This window comes from Gossypium hirsutum, chromosome D01 (assembly GCF_007990345.1).
Source record: "Gossypium hirsutum isolate 1008001.06 chromosome D01, Gossypium_hirsutum_v2.1, whole genome shotgun sequence".
In the NCBI taxonomy this organism is placed as follows: Eukaryota; Viridiplantae; Streptophyta; class Magnoliopsida; order Malvales; family Malvaceae; genus Gossypium; species Gossypium hirsutum.
In genome coordinates this window covers 63,900,754-63,914,062 of record NC_053437.1, presented here as the reverse complement: position 1 = coordinate 63,914,062, position 13,309 = coordinate 63,900,754, and the positions used below count along the sequence as shown (strand labels likewise).

The 13,309-nt window shown below is 31.8% G+C and overlaps 3 protein-coding genes across 3 annotated transcripts; all 3 read right to left on the bottom strand.

Moving 5' to 3' along the window:
• Positions 1–1,549: 1,549 nt before the first annotated feature.
• Positions 1,550–4,506, bottom strand: LOC107902621 (beta-glucosidase 44). Its single transcript, XM_041087698.1, has 11 exons — positions 4,275–4,506; positions 4,122–4,180; positions 3,925–4,000; positions 3,744–3,815; positions 3,508–3,595; positions 3,147–3,405; positions 2,955–3,088; positions 2,621–2,838; positions 2,500–2,531; positions 2,132–2,234; positions 1,550–2,024 (listed from the first exon to the last, which is right to left on the bottom strand). The coding sequence occupies exons 1-11, from the start codon at positions 4,495–4,497 to the stop codon at positions 1,747–1,749; spliced, it is 1,542 nt and encodes a 513-aa protein (XP_040943632.1). The 5' UTR covers positions 4,498–4,506; the 3' UTR covers positions 1,550–1,746.
• Positions 4,507–6,504: 1,998 nt separating this feature from the next.
• Positions 6,505–9,429, bottom strand: LOC107903150 (beta-glucosidase 44). Its single transcript, XM_016829195.2, has 11 exons — positions 9,198–9,429; positions 9,045–9,103; positions 8,848–8,923; positions 8,671–8,742; positions 8,432–8,519; positions 8,076–8,328; positions 7,878–7,993; positions 7,544–7,761; positions 7,422–7,453; positions 7,052–7,154; positions 6,505–6,947 (listed from the first exon to the last, which is right to left on the bottom strand). The coding sequence occupies exons 1-11, from the start codon at positions 9,418–9,420 to the stop codon at positions 6,670–6,672; spliced, it is 1,518 nt and encodes a 505-aa protein (XP_016684684.2). The 5' UTR covers positions 9,421–9,429; the 3' UTR covers positions 6,505–6,669.
• Positions 9,430–11,454: 2,025 nt separating this feature from the next.
• On the bottom strand, positions 11,455–11,865 carry LOC107902622 (uncharacterized). The gene has a single exon (XM_016828770.1). It carries the CDS (start codon positions 11,863–11,865, stop codon positions 11,455–11,457), a length of 411 nt encoding a protein of 136 aa, XP_016684259.1.
• Positions 11,866–13,309: the final 1,444 nt, after the last annotated feature.

The following is a 13,309-nucleotide window of genomic DNA, read 5'->3' as shown; positions in this document are numbered from 1 at the left end:
TTAAATTTCATGTATATATTTATTCCATAAGTTTTATTAGCATTTTAAAAACCAATATTTACTTCCAATCTAAATAAACAATCACAAGCACCATTTCACCATAAGAATTCATTTTCATAATGGTATATTTGAACTCCATACTTTATTTTAGACTCTAATATACAAAATTTTATTCTTTTTAACATGTGTAAAATAAAATTCACATAAATTGTAACATCTCAAAACTACCCTTTGTTGTAAACAGTATAATTTTGAGAAATATATGCATTAGAAGTTTCGAAAAAAATAAAAATAGAAATTATCAGTAGAAAAAGCCGATGGATGCCAAAGTTAGTTCAATAAAAGAATTACATTATGATGCATTAATTTAAAGTAGGGATTAAATCACAAAAATGTGAAATGTATTGTGGTCCTAGTATAAATATTCAAAATTTTTGGGGTCAAAACATAAATATCAAAAAGTTGAGAGACCAAAAGTGAAAATACCAAGAGGTGGAAAGGTCCAAAATGTGGATTAAATTGGTATATGAGGACTAAATTGAATAAGTGGAGAAATAAGAGGGGCTAAACTAGAATTTTGCCAAAAGTGAAGAATGACTTAAGGGTGGAATTGTAGAGAATTATGAGGGGCAAAATGGTCATTTCCAAATTAAGATAACTATAATGTATTATCATGACAATAATTTGTGAATATTTGTTGAAATTTTATTGGTTGAAATATTTTTGTTATTATTATTTTATTATAAGATACTTTGCTATTAATTAATGGTTAAATAAAAAGCTAAAAGATGAAAAGAAATTATCATCATGTTCTCCATCATTCACGCCACCACCATGAAAGAGCTAAGAAGTTTTGAAAGTTATTCAATTTAGTACTTTCTGACAAAATTCACCCTTTTCACCTAAAACTCAAAGGAATTTTCATAGCCACCAAGATGAAAAAGTAATGAGAAACGATGGTGAATACGGATATCATCTTGGATTCAAGAAAACAGAAGCTGGAGAAGAGAGAAAATTAAGTTATGATTTGAAATCAAGAAAACAAGGTAAGAACATCAAGATTAATTTCATCATTTTTTTTAACGTAAAATTGTAGGAAAAGCATGAAAAAGATGTTGAAGTAGAGTTTTCTTATATAAAACATTATGTTTTTAACACGTTCATGAAGTGAAAAATGAGAGAAAGTGATAAAGATGTGATAGAATCTGAAAGGAAACAAGAGACTCAGCACACTTAGAAAACAGCATTTGAAAAACAACCGCGGGTCGTTGGGAAGGACCATATGCAAGCCCAAATCTCAACACACTCGTGCCACAACCACTAGGACACCTTACACTCAAAAATAGATGAGAAAACTGTCTTTGGATACTTAAAAGAGAAAACAAAGGAAGTTGAAATACATTTAAAACGTGTTTTTGAGTAATTTTCAAGTACTTGAAATGGTTTGATTAGGGGGAGAGTTAATCAAAATCGATATTTGTTTAACTTACTATTTTGATTCCATGTCTTTTAATACATAGACAACACATAAATTGATAAAGAAAAAAAATGAAAGTATAAAATGGTTTTGCAACATTTTGCCCATAAAAATAAAATGTACGATTAAAAGTTTGGCTCACAACATAGTTTTATTACAAAATTCCTAAAATAAATATTCTAGATAGAGATTATTTTAAATAATGAAAAAGTTAAAATTAAAAGAAAAAAAATCCTAAAACAAACCCTAAAAGATTATCTTAATTAGTCCTAAGAATCCTTTCTTTCAAGCATTTGCTTGAACCAATACGCTGATAACTTGGGATATCTTTTGAGATCATTATGGTCAACGTAAACCAAACCAAATCTTGAAGTATAACCCAATAACCATTCAAAATTGTCAAGAATTGACCAAGCAAAGTAGCCACTAATATTGGCTCCATCATCCATAGCTCTTTTCAATTCCTTCAAATAGCTTCTATAAAAGTTCACTCTATTGCTATCATATAACGATTCAGGAAATGTGAGATTGCCAGGATCGTCCATTCCTGCCATTAATTAGCAAAACAAAGTAAGATTTAAATACGGTTGCTTTTTTTTTTAAAAAAGGACAAACAAATAGATTATATTGGAGCTGAAAGATGCATTGTCTCACCATTTTCTGAGAGAATTATATTAGGATTACCATAACGTTCTTTGACATATGTTACAACCTTGTACATACCCCATGGAACTTCATAAAGCCATTCTGAGTGGGCCTGCATTTCTTGTGCATTAGTATTAACACTTGTTTTAAAATTGACATGATTAACCATAGTGAAGACTAAAAATGCCATCAATTTTTAATTTTAGAGATAATATTAATTTTACTCAAGAGTTTTATAATCAATTTTTTTTGGATAAACCTCACAAAAAGATTTATAAGTTTGGAAAAGTTGATAACGTAATTGACATAATGGTATTTATTGTTGTGTAAAAAACATTAATAGTTTGGAAGAGTTGATATAATTGCACAATGATTACCCGGCGACCGATTGGCACTCCATTACGTTCATCTGTTAATTGAAAACATAAACTAGTAAGTTCATATTATGGAAATAGAAAAAAAAATCATGTTGGTGTGAAAAAAGGGGTGATGAAATACAAGCAAACCCAGCATTCCAATCCTGTTGGTAACCAGTCACATTGGATGGAGGTCGATGTGGATCATATATGTAGTAAGAAGTATAATGGTTTAGACAAAGGACATCAAAGGAATTTTTCATTTTCTCCACTTCGCTTTTGGTGAATTTTGGAAGTCTTTCTCCTACAATTTTTTGCATCGTCCTTGGATATTTTCCATAAACGAGAGGGTGCAAAAACCTACAAAATCAAATTCACAATAATTTGAAGACTATACTTCAATAACAATATGTTTAAAAATGTATAAACAAATAGGTCGGATGACTAATTTGTCTATTATTTATCACAGATTTTACCATCCAATATGAAAGTCTCTTGCTCTTTGTGCAGCATAGTTGTCAGCTTTAGATCTTGTTAGAGGTTCGTACCAAACAAAATCCAAGAAAATACCAATTCTTCCATTTTGTTTATCATAAAAAAAGAAAGAGAACTCGTCAAATTCATCATTAAGTAAGTGCGTTAGAAGTTAAAAACCAAAATTTCAAAACAATTACTTGATATTTTTCGCAATATCTTTTAACAGCTTCAGCATGACTTAAAATCAAATGATGTGCTGCAATATAAGGCTCAGTGGCAGAGTTTCCATCCGTGCAATTTCCAAATTGCTTCGAGCATCTATTAGGAGGGTTAATGCCATTGTCAAAACCAAGAGCAGCAACCACTCTTGGTTCATTGAATGTCATCCAAGTCTTTACTCTATCACCAAATGTCTTGAAACAAAACTCCGCATAATCAGCAAAATCCTGGCTACAAAATTCAAACCATAGGAAGATTATTTTACAATTTAAGCAACTGTTCTCAAATATTAGCTTCTTTTATTTGAAAAATATTCATTGTCTTTGAACTTACATAACTTGTCTATCCAGCAAACCTAGATATTTTTCTTGAAGCGCTAATGGCAAGTCGTAGTGATACAAATTTGCATGTGGAGTGATACCTGCATTCATGCCACATGTTACAGTTTACGAAGGCATAGCTATAATGCTGTCATGTATCATTTGTATGGTCCAAAATTTAAGTATTTTCTTTCTTTTATTAAGCTATTGAAAGTCTTAGATTCTGCTATGCTCAACATGTATATATACCTTTTTCAAGCAAATAGTCAATCAATCTATTGTAGTAGTCAACTCCTTTCCAATTTACCTCTCCTGTCCCATCTACAAGACAGAAAATTATGATTTTTCCAAAAATTAGCCTTGAAATGTACATGGTAAATATTTTGACTTAGTTGATTGTTAAAATAATTGAGAAAAATTGTTTATATACTTGGAAAATTTCTCGACCATGAGATTGAAAATCGATAGGCATCAAAATTCAGCGTCTGCATCAAATCAACATCTTCCTGCAAACAAGAAGAATGATAATTGGTAGTGTTAAAATTGGGAACATGGGAGGTTTCGAACACTATAAGAAAGTGACTTCTTTTCTTGCAACATATTGCAAAAGAAAATCGAAAAAGGTACCTTATAGCGATGATATTGATCAATAGAAACTTCACCAGTATCATTGTTTGCAATATGTCCTGTTTCAAGCCATATCACATCTTTTAACATTACAATAAGAAAAATGCCACAAATAAGAAAAAGAAAAGGAAAAGTGAATCGATTTTATTTAACCTGGAATTTTGACATATGCATCCCATATGCTAGGTCCTCTACCATCTTCGCTAGCCATTCCTTCTACTTGATACGCTGATGCCGCTGTTCCAAATAAAAATCCCTCTGGAAAACTATCTCTACTCAATCCTCCAGTGTCAAAATGTTGTTGTTGTGCATTGGAATTTTCCCATAAATTCGAGCTCAAAAAAGTGAAAGAAAGTAAAATTACTAACACCTCCATAGTGGTTGAGACTTGTTTTCTTAATGAGTAAAAAACATTGCACCCATTCCTATTTATAGGGGAGAACTGAAAATTTTGATATCGAATGATTTTTTGGTTAAGAGAATAAATCTAAATGATATTGAAATCAATAAAAAAGTCAAATATTTTATTTGCTAACAGAATCTATGTGAATTTTAATTAGAATGAAATAGTAAAATAAATTTTCTTAACTAATTACATACATAGCCAAAAGGAAAATATTATCATATCTATAATTTATAAAACAAGAATAGGAAATTTTAATAAACAAAAATGAGAAAACAAATAATCTTTTTTATCTTTAAGAAAATTAAAAAGGGAGATTTCAAAATCCGACATTTGTAATTTGGCAATATTAAAATTTGGTCCCTCAATTTTGTGTTTTAATTGCTTAATTGAAGTATGGGGACAAAACCTTTCATTCATTCTTTTCTCTTGGTTCGTTTAAGGATGAAAGAAAATGAAATGATAAGCACTCATTCTCTTCCTTTGTTTCTTTAGAAAATAAATATTTTCAATTATACACATTAATGATTAAAGACAAAACCATCCACTAACTATAATTATATTTTGGTTTAATCGCCTTAAGATCCTTAGTTTAATAACACCCTAGGTCCCTTTTCTATTTTCTAAATTATAATTTACTAGTGAACACACTTTTGCAATTTAGTCCTTGTATTATAATTATCAATTGATTTATTTTAATTTTGTTAAATAATTTAATCTATCACTATAGTAGACGACAAGCAAGTTTTCACTTCCAAAATTAATCATCTCGTTATAGCAATACGACTCAAATATTGAGTCTTTTCATAAGGCTAAGTTAACATTCCCCTAATCTTATGAATTAACTAAAACCCTCTGGCAGATACCTCCATGGTCACTATCCGTATTGCCCATCCAAGCCAGAACTGATTACGAACACACAGAGAGCAGATCAGATGGCCTGTTGTTCCCAGCTTTGGCGAGCCTATCCGCTGTACCGTTAGCATCTCTCGGAACCAGCCTAATTTCCATCTCACGAGAGCCAGGAAAAGCCAAGCACAAAGATACAATACTTTTAGCCGAAACAGAAGCAGTGACAAATTTGTTGAACTAGGAATCATTGTTGCAGTTGCTTTCCACAATCAGCTTGTTCTTCCCCAACCATTTGGACGCAGTGAAAACACAAATAGTTTCTTTGAGCACGATGACTTCAGCTAGCATCGGATCCGTGAGCCCCATAGATCTAGAGAAAATAAGCAAAGTTCTTCCTTCATTATCCCGTAGGATCCCTCCAATAAGGCCAGGACAATGGTTACCCCAAACTACAACATCGATATTAAATTTAAGTGCACCGACATCGGGAGGGGACTAGCTCATAACCCGACACACCTCCTCAGTATTGACCACGCAGCAAATGGCCTTACGATCCACAAAGGCGTCATCCATTGAGAACCAAGAATCCGACCATCTCACCTTGCTCCACCAGCACAACCTAAGCTTACAAGTAACGAACATTTGAAGGTTGTCGACACATTTGCCATTGAACAAGATCTCGTTGCGAAAGAGCAGGAAATGACTAAGAAAAACACGATGCAAACCAGTCTATTCCATTGTGATGGGAACGCCTAGGACCAACATTTGGAAAGCAACCACGGGTCGTTAGGAAGGACCATATGCAAGCCCAAATCTCAGCACACTTGTGCCACAACCACCAGGACACCTTACACTCAAAAATAGATGAGAAAATTGTCTTTGGATACTTAGAAGAGAAAACAAAGGAAGTTGAAATACATTTAAAACATGTTTTTGAGTAATTTTCAAGTACTTGAAATGGTTTGATTAGGGGGAGAGTTAATCAAAATCCATATTTGTTTAACTTACTATTTTGATTCCCTAGTTATTTTTAGTTAATAATTTTATGTCTTTTAATAAATAGACAGCACATAAATTGATAAAGAAAAAAAATGAAAAGTATAAAATGGTTTTGCAACATTTTGCCCATAAAGATAAAATGTATGATTAAAAGTTTGGCTCACAACATAGTTTTATTACAAAATTCCTAAAATAAATATTCTAGATAGAGATTATTTTAAATAATGAAAAAGATAAAATTAAAAGCAAAAAAAAAATCCTAAAACAAACCCTAAAAGATAATCTTAATTAGTCCTAAGAATCCTTTCTTTCAAGCATTTGCTTGAACCAATACGCTGATAACTTGGGATATCTCTTGAGATCATTATGGTCAACGTAAACCAAACCAAATCTTGAAGTATAACCCAATAACCATTCAAAATTGTCAAGAATTGACCAAGCAAAGTAGCCACTAACATTGGCTCCATCATCCATAGCTCTTTTCAATTCCTTCAAATAGCTTCTATAAAAGTTCACTCTATTGCTATCATATAACGATTCAGGAAATGTGAGATTGCCAGGATCGTCCATTCCTACCATTAATTAGCAAAACAAAATAAGATTTAAATATGGTTGCTTTAAAAAAAAAAGGACAAACAAATAGATTATATTGGAGCTGAAAGATGCATTGTCTCACCATTTTCTGAGAGAATTATATTAGGATTACCATAACGTTCTTTGACATATGTTACAACCTTGTACATACCCCATGGAACTTCATAAAGCCATTCTGAGTGGGCCTACATTTTTTGTGCATTAGTATTAACACTTGTTTTAAAATTGACATGATTAACCATAGTGAAGATTAAAAATGCCATCAAGTTTTAATTTTAGAGATAATATTAATTTTACTCAAGAGTTTTATAATCAATTTTTTTTTTGGATAAACCTCACAAAAAGATTTATAAGTTTGGAAAAGTTGATAACGTAATTGACATAATGGTATTTATTGTTGTGTAAAAAACATTAATAGTTTGGAAGAGTTGATATAATTGCACAATGATTACCCGGCGACCGATTGGCACTCCATTGCGTTCATCTGTTAATTGAAAACATAAACTAGTAAGTTCATACTATGGAAATAGAAAAAAAAATCATGTTGGTGTGAAAAAAAGGGGTGATGAAATACAAGCAAACCCAGCATTCCAATCCTGTTGGTAACCAGTCACATTGGATGGAGGTCGATGTGGATCATATATGTAGTAAGAAGTATAATGGTTTAGACAAAGGACATCAAAGGAATTTTTTATTTTCTCCACTTCGCTTTTGGTGAATTTTGGAAGTCTTTCTCCTACAATTTTTTGCATCGTCCTTGGATATTTTCCATAAACGAGAGGGTGCAAAAACCTACAAAATCAAATTCACAATAATTTGAAGACTATACTTCAATAACAATATGTTTAAAAATGTATAAACAAATAGGTCGGATGACTAATTTGTCTATTATTTATCACAGATTTTACCATCCAATATGAAAGTCTCTTGCTCTTTGTGCAGCATAGTTGTCAGCTTTAGATCTTGTTAGAGGCTCATACCAAACAAAATCCAAGAAAATACCAATTCTTCCATTTTGTTTATCCTAAAAAAAGAAAGAGAACTCGTCAAATTCATCATTAAGTAAGTGCGTTAGAAGTTAAAAACCAAAATTTCAAAACAATTACTTGATATTTTTCGCGATATCTTTTAACAGCTTCAGCATGACTTAAAATCAAATGATGTGCTGCAATATAAGGCTCCGTGGCAGAGTTTCCATCCGTGCAATTTCCAAATTGCTTCGAGCATCTATTAGGAGGGTTAATGCCATTGTCAAAACCAAGAGCAGCAACCACTCTTGGTTCATTGAATGTCATCCAAGTCTTTACTCTATCACCAAATGTCTTGAAACAAAACTCCGCATAATCAGCAAAATCCTGGCTACAAAATTCAAACCATAGGAAAATTATTTTACAATTTAAGCAAATGTTCTCAAATATTAGCTTCTTTTTCTTTGAAAAATATTCATTGTCTTTGAACTTACATAACTTGTCTATCCAGCAAACCTAGATATTTTTCTTGAAGTGCTAGTGGTAAGTCGTAGTGATACAAATTTGCATGTGGAGTGATACCTGCGTTCATGCCACAGGTTACAGTTTACGAAGGCATAGCTATAATGCTATCATGTATCATTTGTATGGTCCAAAATTTAAGTGTTTTATTATTATTATTATTAAGCTATTGAAAGTCTCAAATTCTGCTATGCTCAACGTGTATATATACCTTTTTCAAGCAAATAGTCAATCAACCTATTGTAGTAGTCAACTCCTTTCCAATTTACCTCTCCTGTCCCATCTACAAGAAAAATTATGATTTTTTCAACAATTAGCCTTGAAATGTAATGGTAAATATTTTGACTTAGTTGATTGTTAAAATAATTGAGATAAATTGTTTATATACTTGGAAAAATTCTCGACCATGAGATTGAAAATCGATAGGCATCAAAATTCAGCGTCTGCATCAAATCAACATCTTCCTGCAAACAAGAAGAATGATAATTGGTAGTGTTAAAATTGGGAACATGGGAGGTTTCGAACACTATAAGAAAGTGACTTCTTTTCTTGCAACATATTGCAAAAGAAAATCGAAAAAGGTACCTTATAGCGATGATATTGATCAATAGAAACTTCACCAGTATCATTGTTTGCAATATGTCCTGTTTCAAGCCATATCACATCTTTTAACATTACAATAAGAAAAATGCCACAAATAAGAAAAAGAAAAGGAAAAGTGAATCGATTTTATTTAACCTGGAATTTTGACATATGCATCCCATATGCTAGGTCCTCTACCATCTTCGCTAGCCATTCCTTCTACTTGATACGCTGATGCCGCTGTTCCAAATAAAAATCCCTCTGGAAAACTATCTCTACTCAATCCTCCAGTGTCAAAATGTTGTTGTTGTGCATTGGAATTTTCCCATAAATTCGAGCTCAAAAAAGTGAAAGAAAGTAAAATTACTAACACCTCCATAGTGGTTGAGACTTGTTTTCTTAATGAGTAAAAAACATTGCACCCATCCCTATTTATAGGGGAGAACTGAAAATTTTGATATCGAATGATTTTTTGGGTTAAGAGAATAAATCTAAATGATATTTAAATCAATAAAAAAAGTCAAATATTTTATTTGCTAACAGAATCTATGTGAATTTTAATTAGAATGAAATAGTAAAATAAATTTTCTTAACTAACTACATACATAGCCACAAGGAAAAAAATTATCATATCTATAATTTATAAAAAGAAAAAGAAAAAGAAATTTTAAGAAACAAAAATGAGAATACAAATAATCTTTTTTATCTTTAAGAAAATTAAAAAGGGAGATTTCAAAATCCGACATCCTATACCAAAATAGTTGGAGTTCTTCAATGGCTATTACTTATATGGAATGTTTGCTCTTCAGTATTCAAATTGGTGGAGTCTTCAAATCTATTTGGTTTGTTTACCTCTTGTAAGTTTTCCTATAGTTGTAGGCAACTTTTCCTTTGTAGATATTTGGTTTTAGCTATTGTTTTAGGAAGCTGTGTTACCAGGCGAAAAACAAGTAGCAGCGCTGCTTCATTTATTATCTCTTTCGGAAAAGCAATAATTATTCAAAATAATTGTTTTTCAAAACAATCGTTGCTTGAGAATAGCTACGGTCTAAACAGCTATGTTTAGAACATGGTTTTAGCTTAGAATAGTTGTCATCCAATGTAATTGTCATTTGAGAACGGTTAAAGTTTAGAACAACTTTTGTTTAGAATAATAATGTTTTAAGAATAGTTATGTTTAGAATAACCCTTGTTTGAATCAACTCTTGTTTATAAATTTTTTTAGGAAAGTCATTATTCAGAACAAACTCTTTCAAGAAAACTATCACTACAGAACAACTTTTATTCAAAACAACCTCTACATTGAAAACAACTATATTGAGAGTCGCTCAGGTTTGGAATAAGTCAGAATATTTCTTATTAAAAAATAATCATCGTCTAGTATTTCAAGATATATTCCGTGAAAGATGTTTTACATGATAGTACTTCACCAAAGTAAAAGAAGTGGAAGTAACTCCAAAATATGGCAGGGTTCTTGGGTTATCTACAATCTTGAGATGTTCCAGATAATTTGGTTTGGTGGATCAAATATTCAGTGCTTCTGCGTTCTTTTAGAAACATGGTGAGCTCTTCTTCACCATTCACCTTCATCATCGCCAACAAAACCCTTCACCATTCCCTTATAACTATTAATGTCATTGTAATTTAAAATTAATTTCATTGCTCCCATTAAGTGTTAGCTATGTAACTCCTACTCTTGAGACACTATAAATAAGATTTATTCACAACTAGTGAAGAGATTTTTGGTATTTTCGAATTATGGACTCTTAAAGCTCTCTCTAAAATCCTCTATATTTGTTTCTTTATTGAGCCTCATCGTCAGCTACATTTCCGTTTCTCCTTCTTACCAACCATCACCTGCCGTACGTTATGTTCTGTGTTATTGGATCTGCTTTAGTATTCATCTTCATCTTCTTCCGGTACGTCTCATTCACTTGTTTGCAATGCTTCTTCTCTCCACTGAAGAACCCTTTACACCCTTCCTTCTATCTACCACTGCTAAAGGGTTTTGGGGTTTGTTTCCCTTTTGCATGTTCTTCAATATAGCATCTTCATTTGATGTTTGTGAAGTAGTTAAGCTAGGTTGTGGGATTTCGCAGTTTGCATAATTAAGGACGGGGTATTGGCGTGTAGCTGGTACTTTCATATCAATGTGAGAAGTGGGTGATTGAAAATCTGCCAATTTTATTTAGGTTTTGAATTTGGGTGATGTCCCCCGTTAAGAAGGATGTTGTATTTTGATTAATGAACTTCTATCCGAATTTGATAGCGTCATTCTTTCTTTTGCAATTTGAGAAGTTTATGATATGGCTGGAATTGATTGCACCAATATGCTTTAAGTGAAGCATCTGCTAAGGTGTAAACTAGACTTGACCTATCAATTTGCTTTGGGCATAGTGGAGTCTTGGCTTGGTCATGAAGCTATATGTTCGTATGATACGGCACAAAGCAATGTCCATGAACTTCTATCCATTTTGCTCTTGATGTTATGACCAGGCTCTCCACAATATCTGCAATTCATCACTAAGCCTCTCCTACTCAACTGTCTAGGTTTAAGCTTTTGTGGTTCATCCTTAGCCATTCTCTTATTTTTCTTAGTCCCCTCAGGCATATTCCTCTCAATTGGAGGCAGCACAGGTTGGATCCCAGATTTCTTCCACTCATGTAAGCCATTGATAGCTTGCATTGCATACTCGTACGCCTTTAAGTATGTCTCCTTGTGGTAGTACGTATATAGGTAGTCATCTGGCTCTTCATTGACGTGATATATGGCACAACATGCATGTGGACAGGGAATCCCAATCAGTTGCCAACTTTTGTCCATCAAGTCAAGTATGTATCATTTCCTCCCCCTCTTGACTTCACAACCATGCTCTCTATTCCAAACCATTTGCCAATCAACATCTTTCTTCTTTGCAACATCAAATTTTAAACAATATTTTAATTTTTAAATATTATGTATCTTTTTGAAATTTTTATTAATTTTTAGAAAAAATTTGAACTTTTTAATATTATATCATATTTGATTTTTTTTCATTAATCGTAGTTTGAACCATGTCCTATATTAACGAAAATATTTAACATTTTATTGATTATTTTTATTTGCTCACTTTCAAAAAGTATAATGAGCAAATCACTTTTTTTTTCATGGAACAATTTGCCCATTCTAGAGTTAAAAATGAGTGCATTAAAAAGAATTTGAAATAATTATTTGAGCAAAATTTAAGGTTCATATTTCGTATCGGGTTTAAAAAATAGACGTGATCTTGATACTATATGTAAGTTTGATCTGAATCCGGCCCGATATGTAAAGTCAACCAAGTCAATCATCCATACACGTCAAGCTTATACATTACCTTGCAATGACCGCCGGCTGCCGGCCATGGCGTCAGCTGTTAGTTGGGTAAGGTGTTGACTGACCAAAGCAGCTGAGATGATGAGTGGCTTGTTACAAATAGTAGTAAAAAATATCTCTAATTTCATTTTCTATTTTTTTATAAAAAATATTTAAAACCGCTGGATGGATCAGGATAGATGTGTTCATAGATTAGATTAAATCGTATTTTAAAATTTTTATAGTTGTTAATTCAAGTTCAATTCAGGTTAGGCTTTAATATGTTAAAAAATTGAAATCCTTATTTATTAAAAATATATATTTGTATATTTTATTATTAAAACAACAAAACAAGTTGTATTGTTAATTAGTAACTCGGTTTGATATCGATTTTTTTCAATTAAGAATATTTTTTATTTTTATTTTTTAATAATCTCATTGTAGATTCTAATCATATTTACTTTTTTTTTTTACACAATGCTTAGAACTACCCATTCCCCCTCCCCAACCCATAAATAGAAGGATAATGCACTTCAGCACACTCGAACCCACGTCTTCCTGTATTGATAATAACGCCCATGCCAATTGAAGTAAGACTCAATCAACATTTTTTTTATATTTTTTAAATGTACCATATCTATAACTTGTTTTAGTATCGTTATTCAAAATAATTGGATCTTGATAAAAAGTGATTTAGTTATTTACTTGTATGGTTACAATAGTCATATGGCATATACAAATAATGAGAGGTTTAATTTCATTAATGTAGTTGTAATTAACACAATGACAATTCGAGTAATAAATTAATGAGGTTCTGGCTCAATGAGAAAAATAGGTTTTAAAATTTTGAAATTTCGAGTTTGAATTTCACTGTATGAGCATTGTTACTAATACAAGAGAACGTGAGTTTGAGTGCGTTGAAAGGTATTATCTT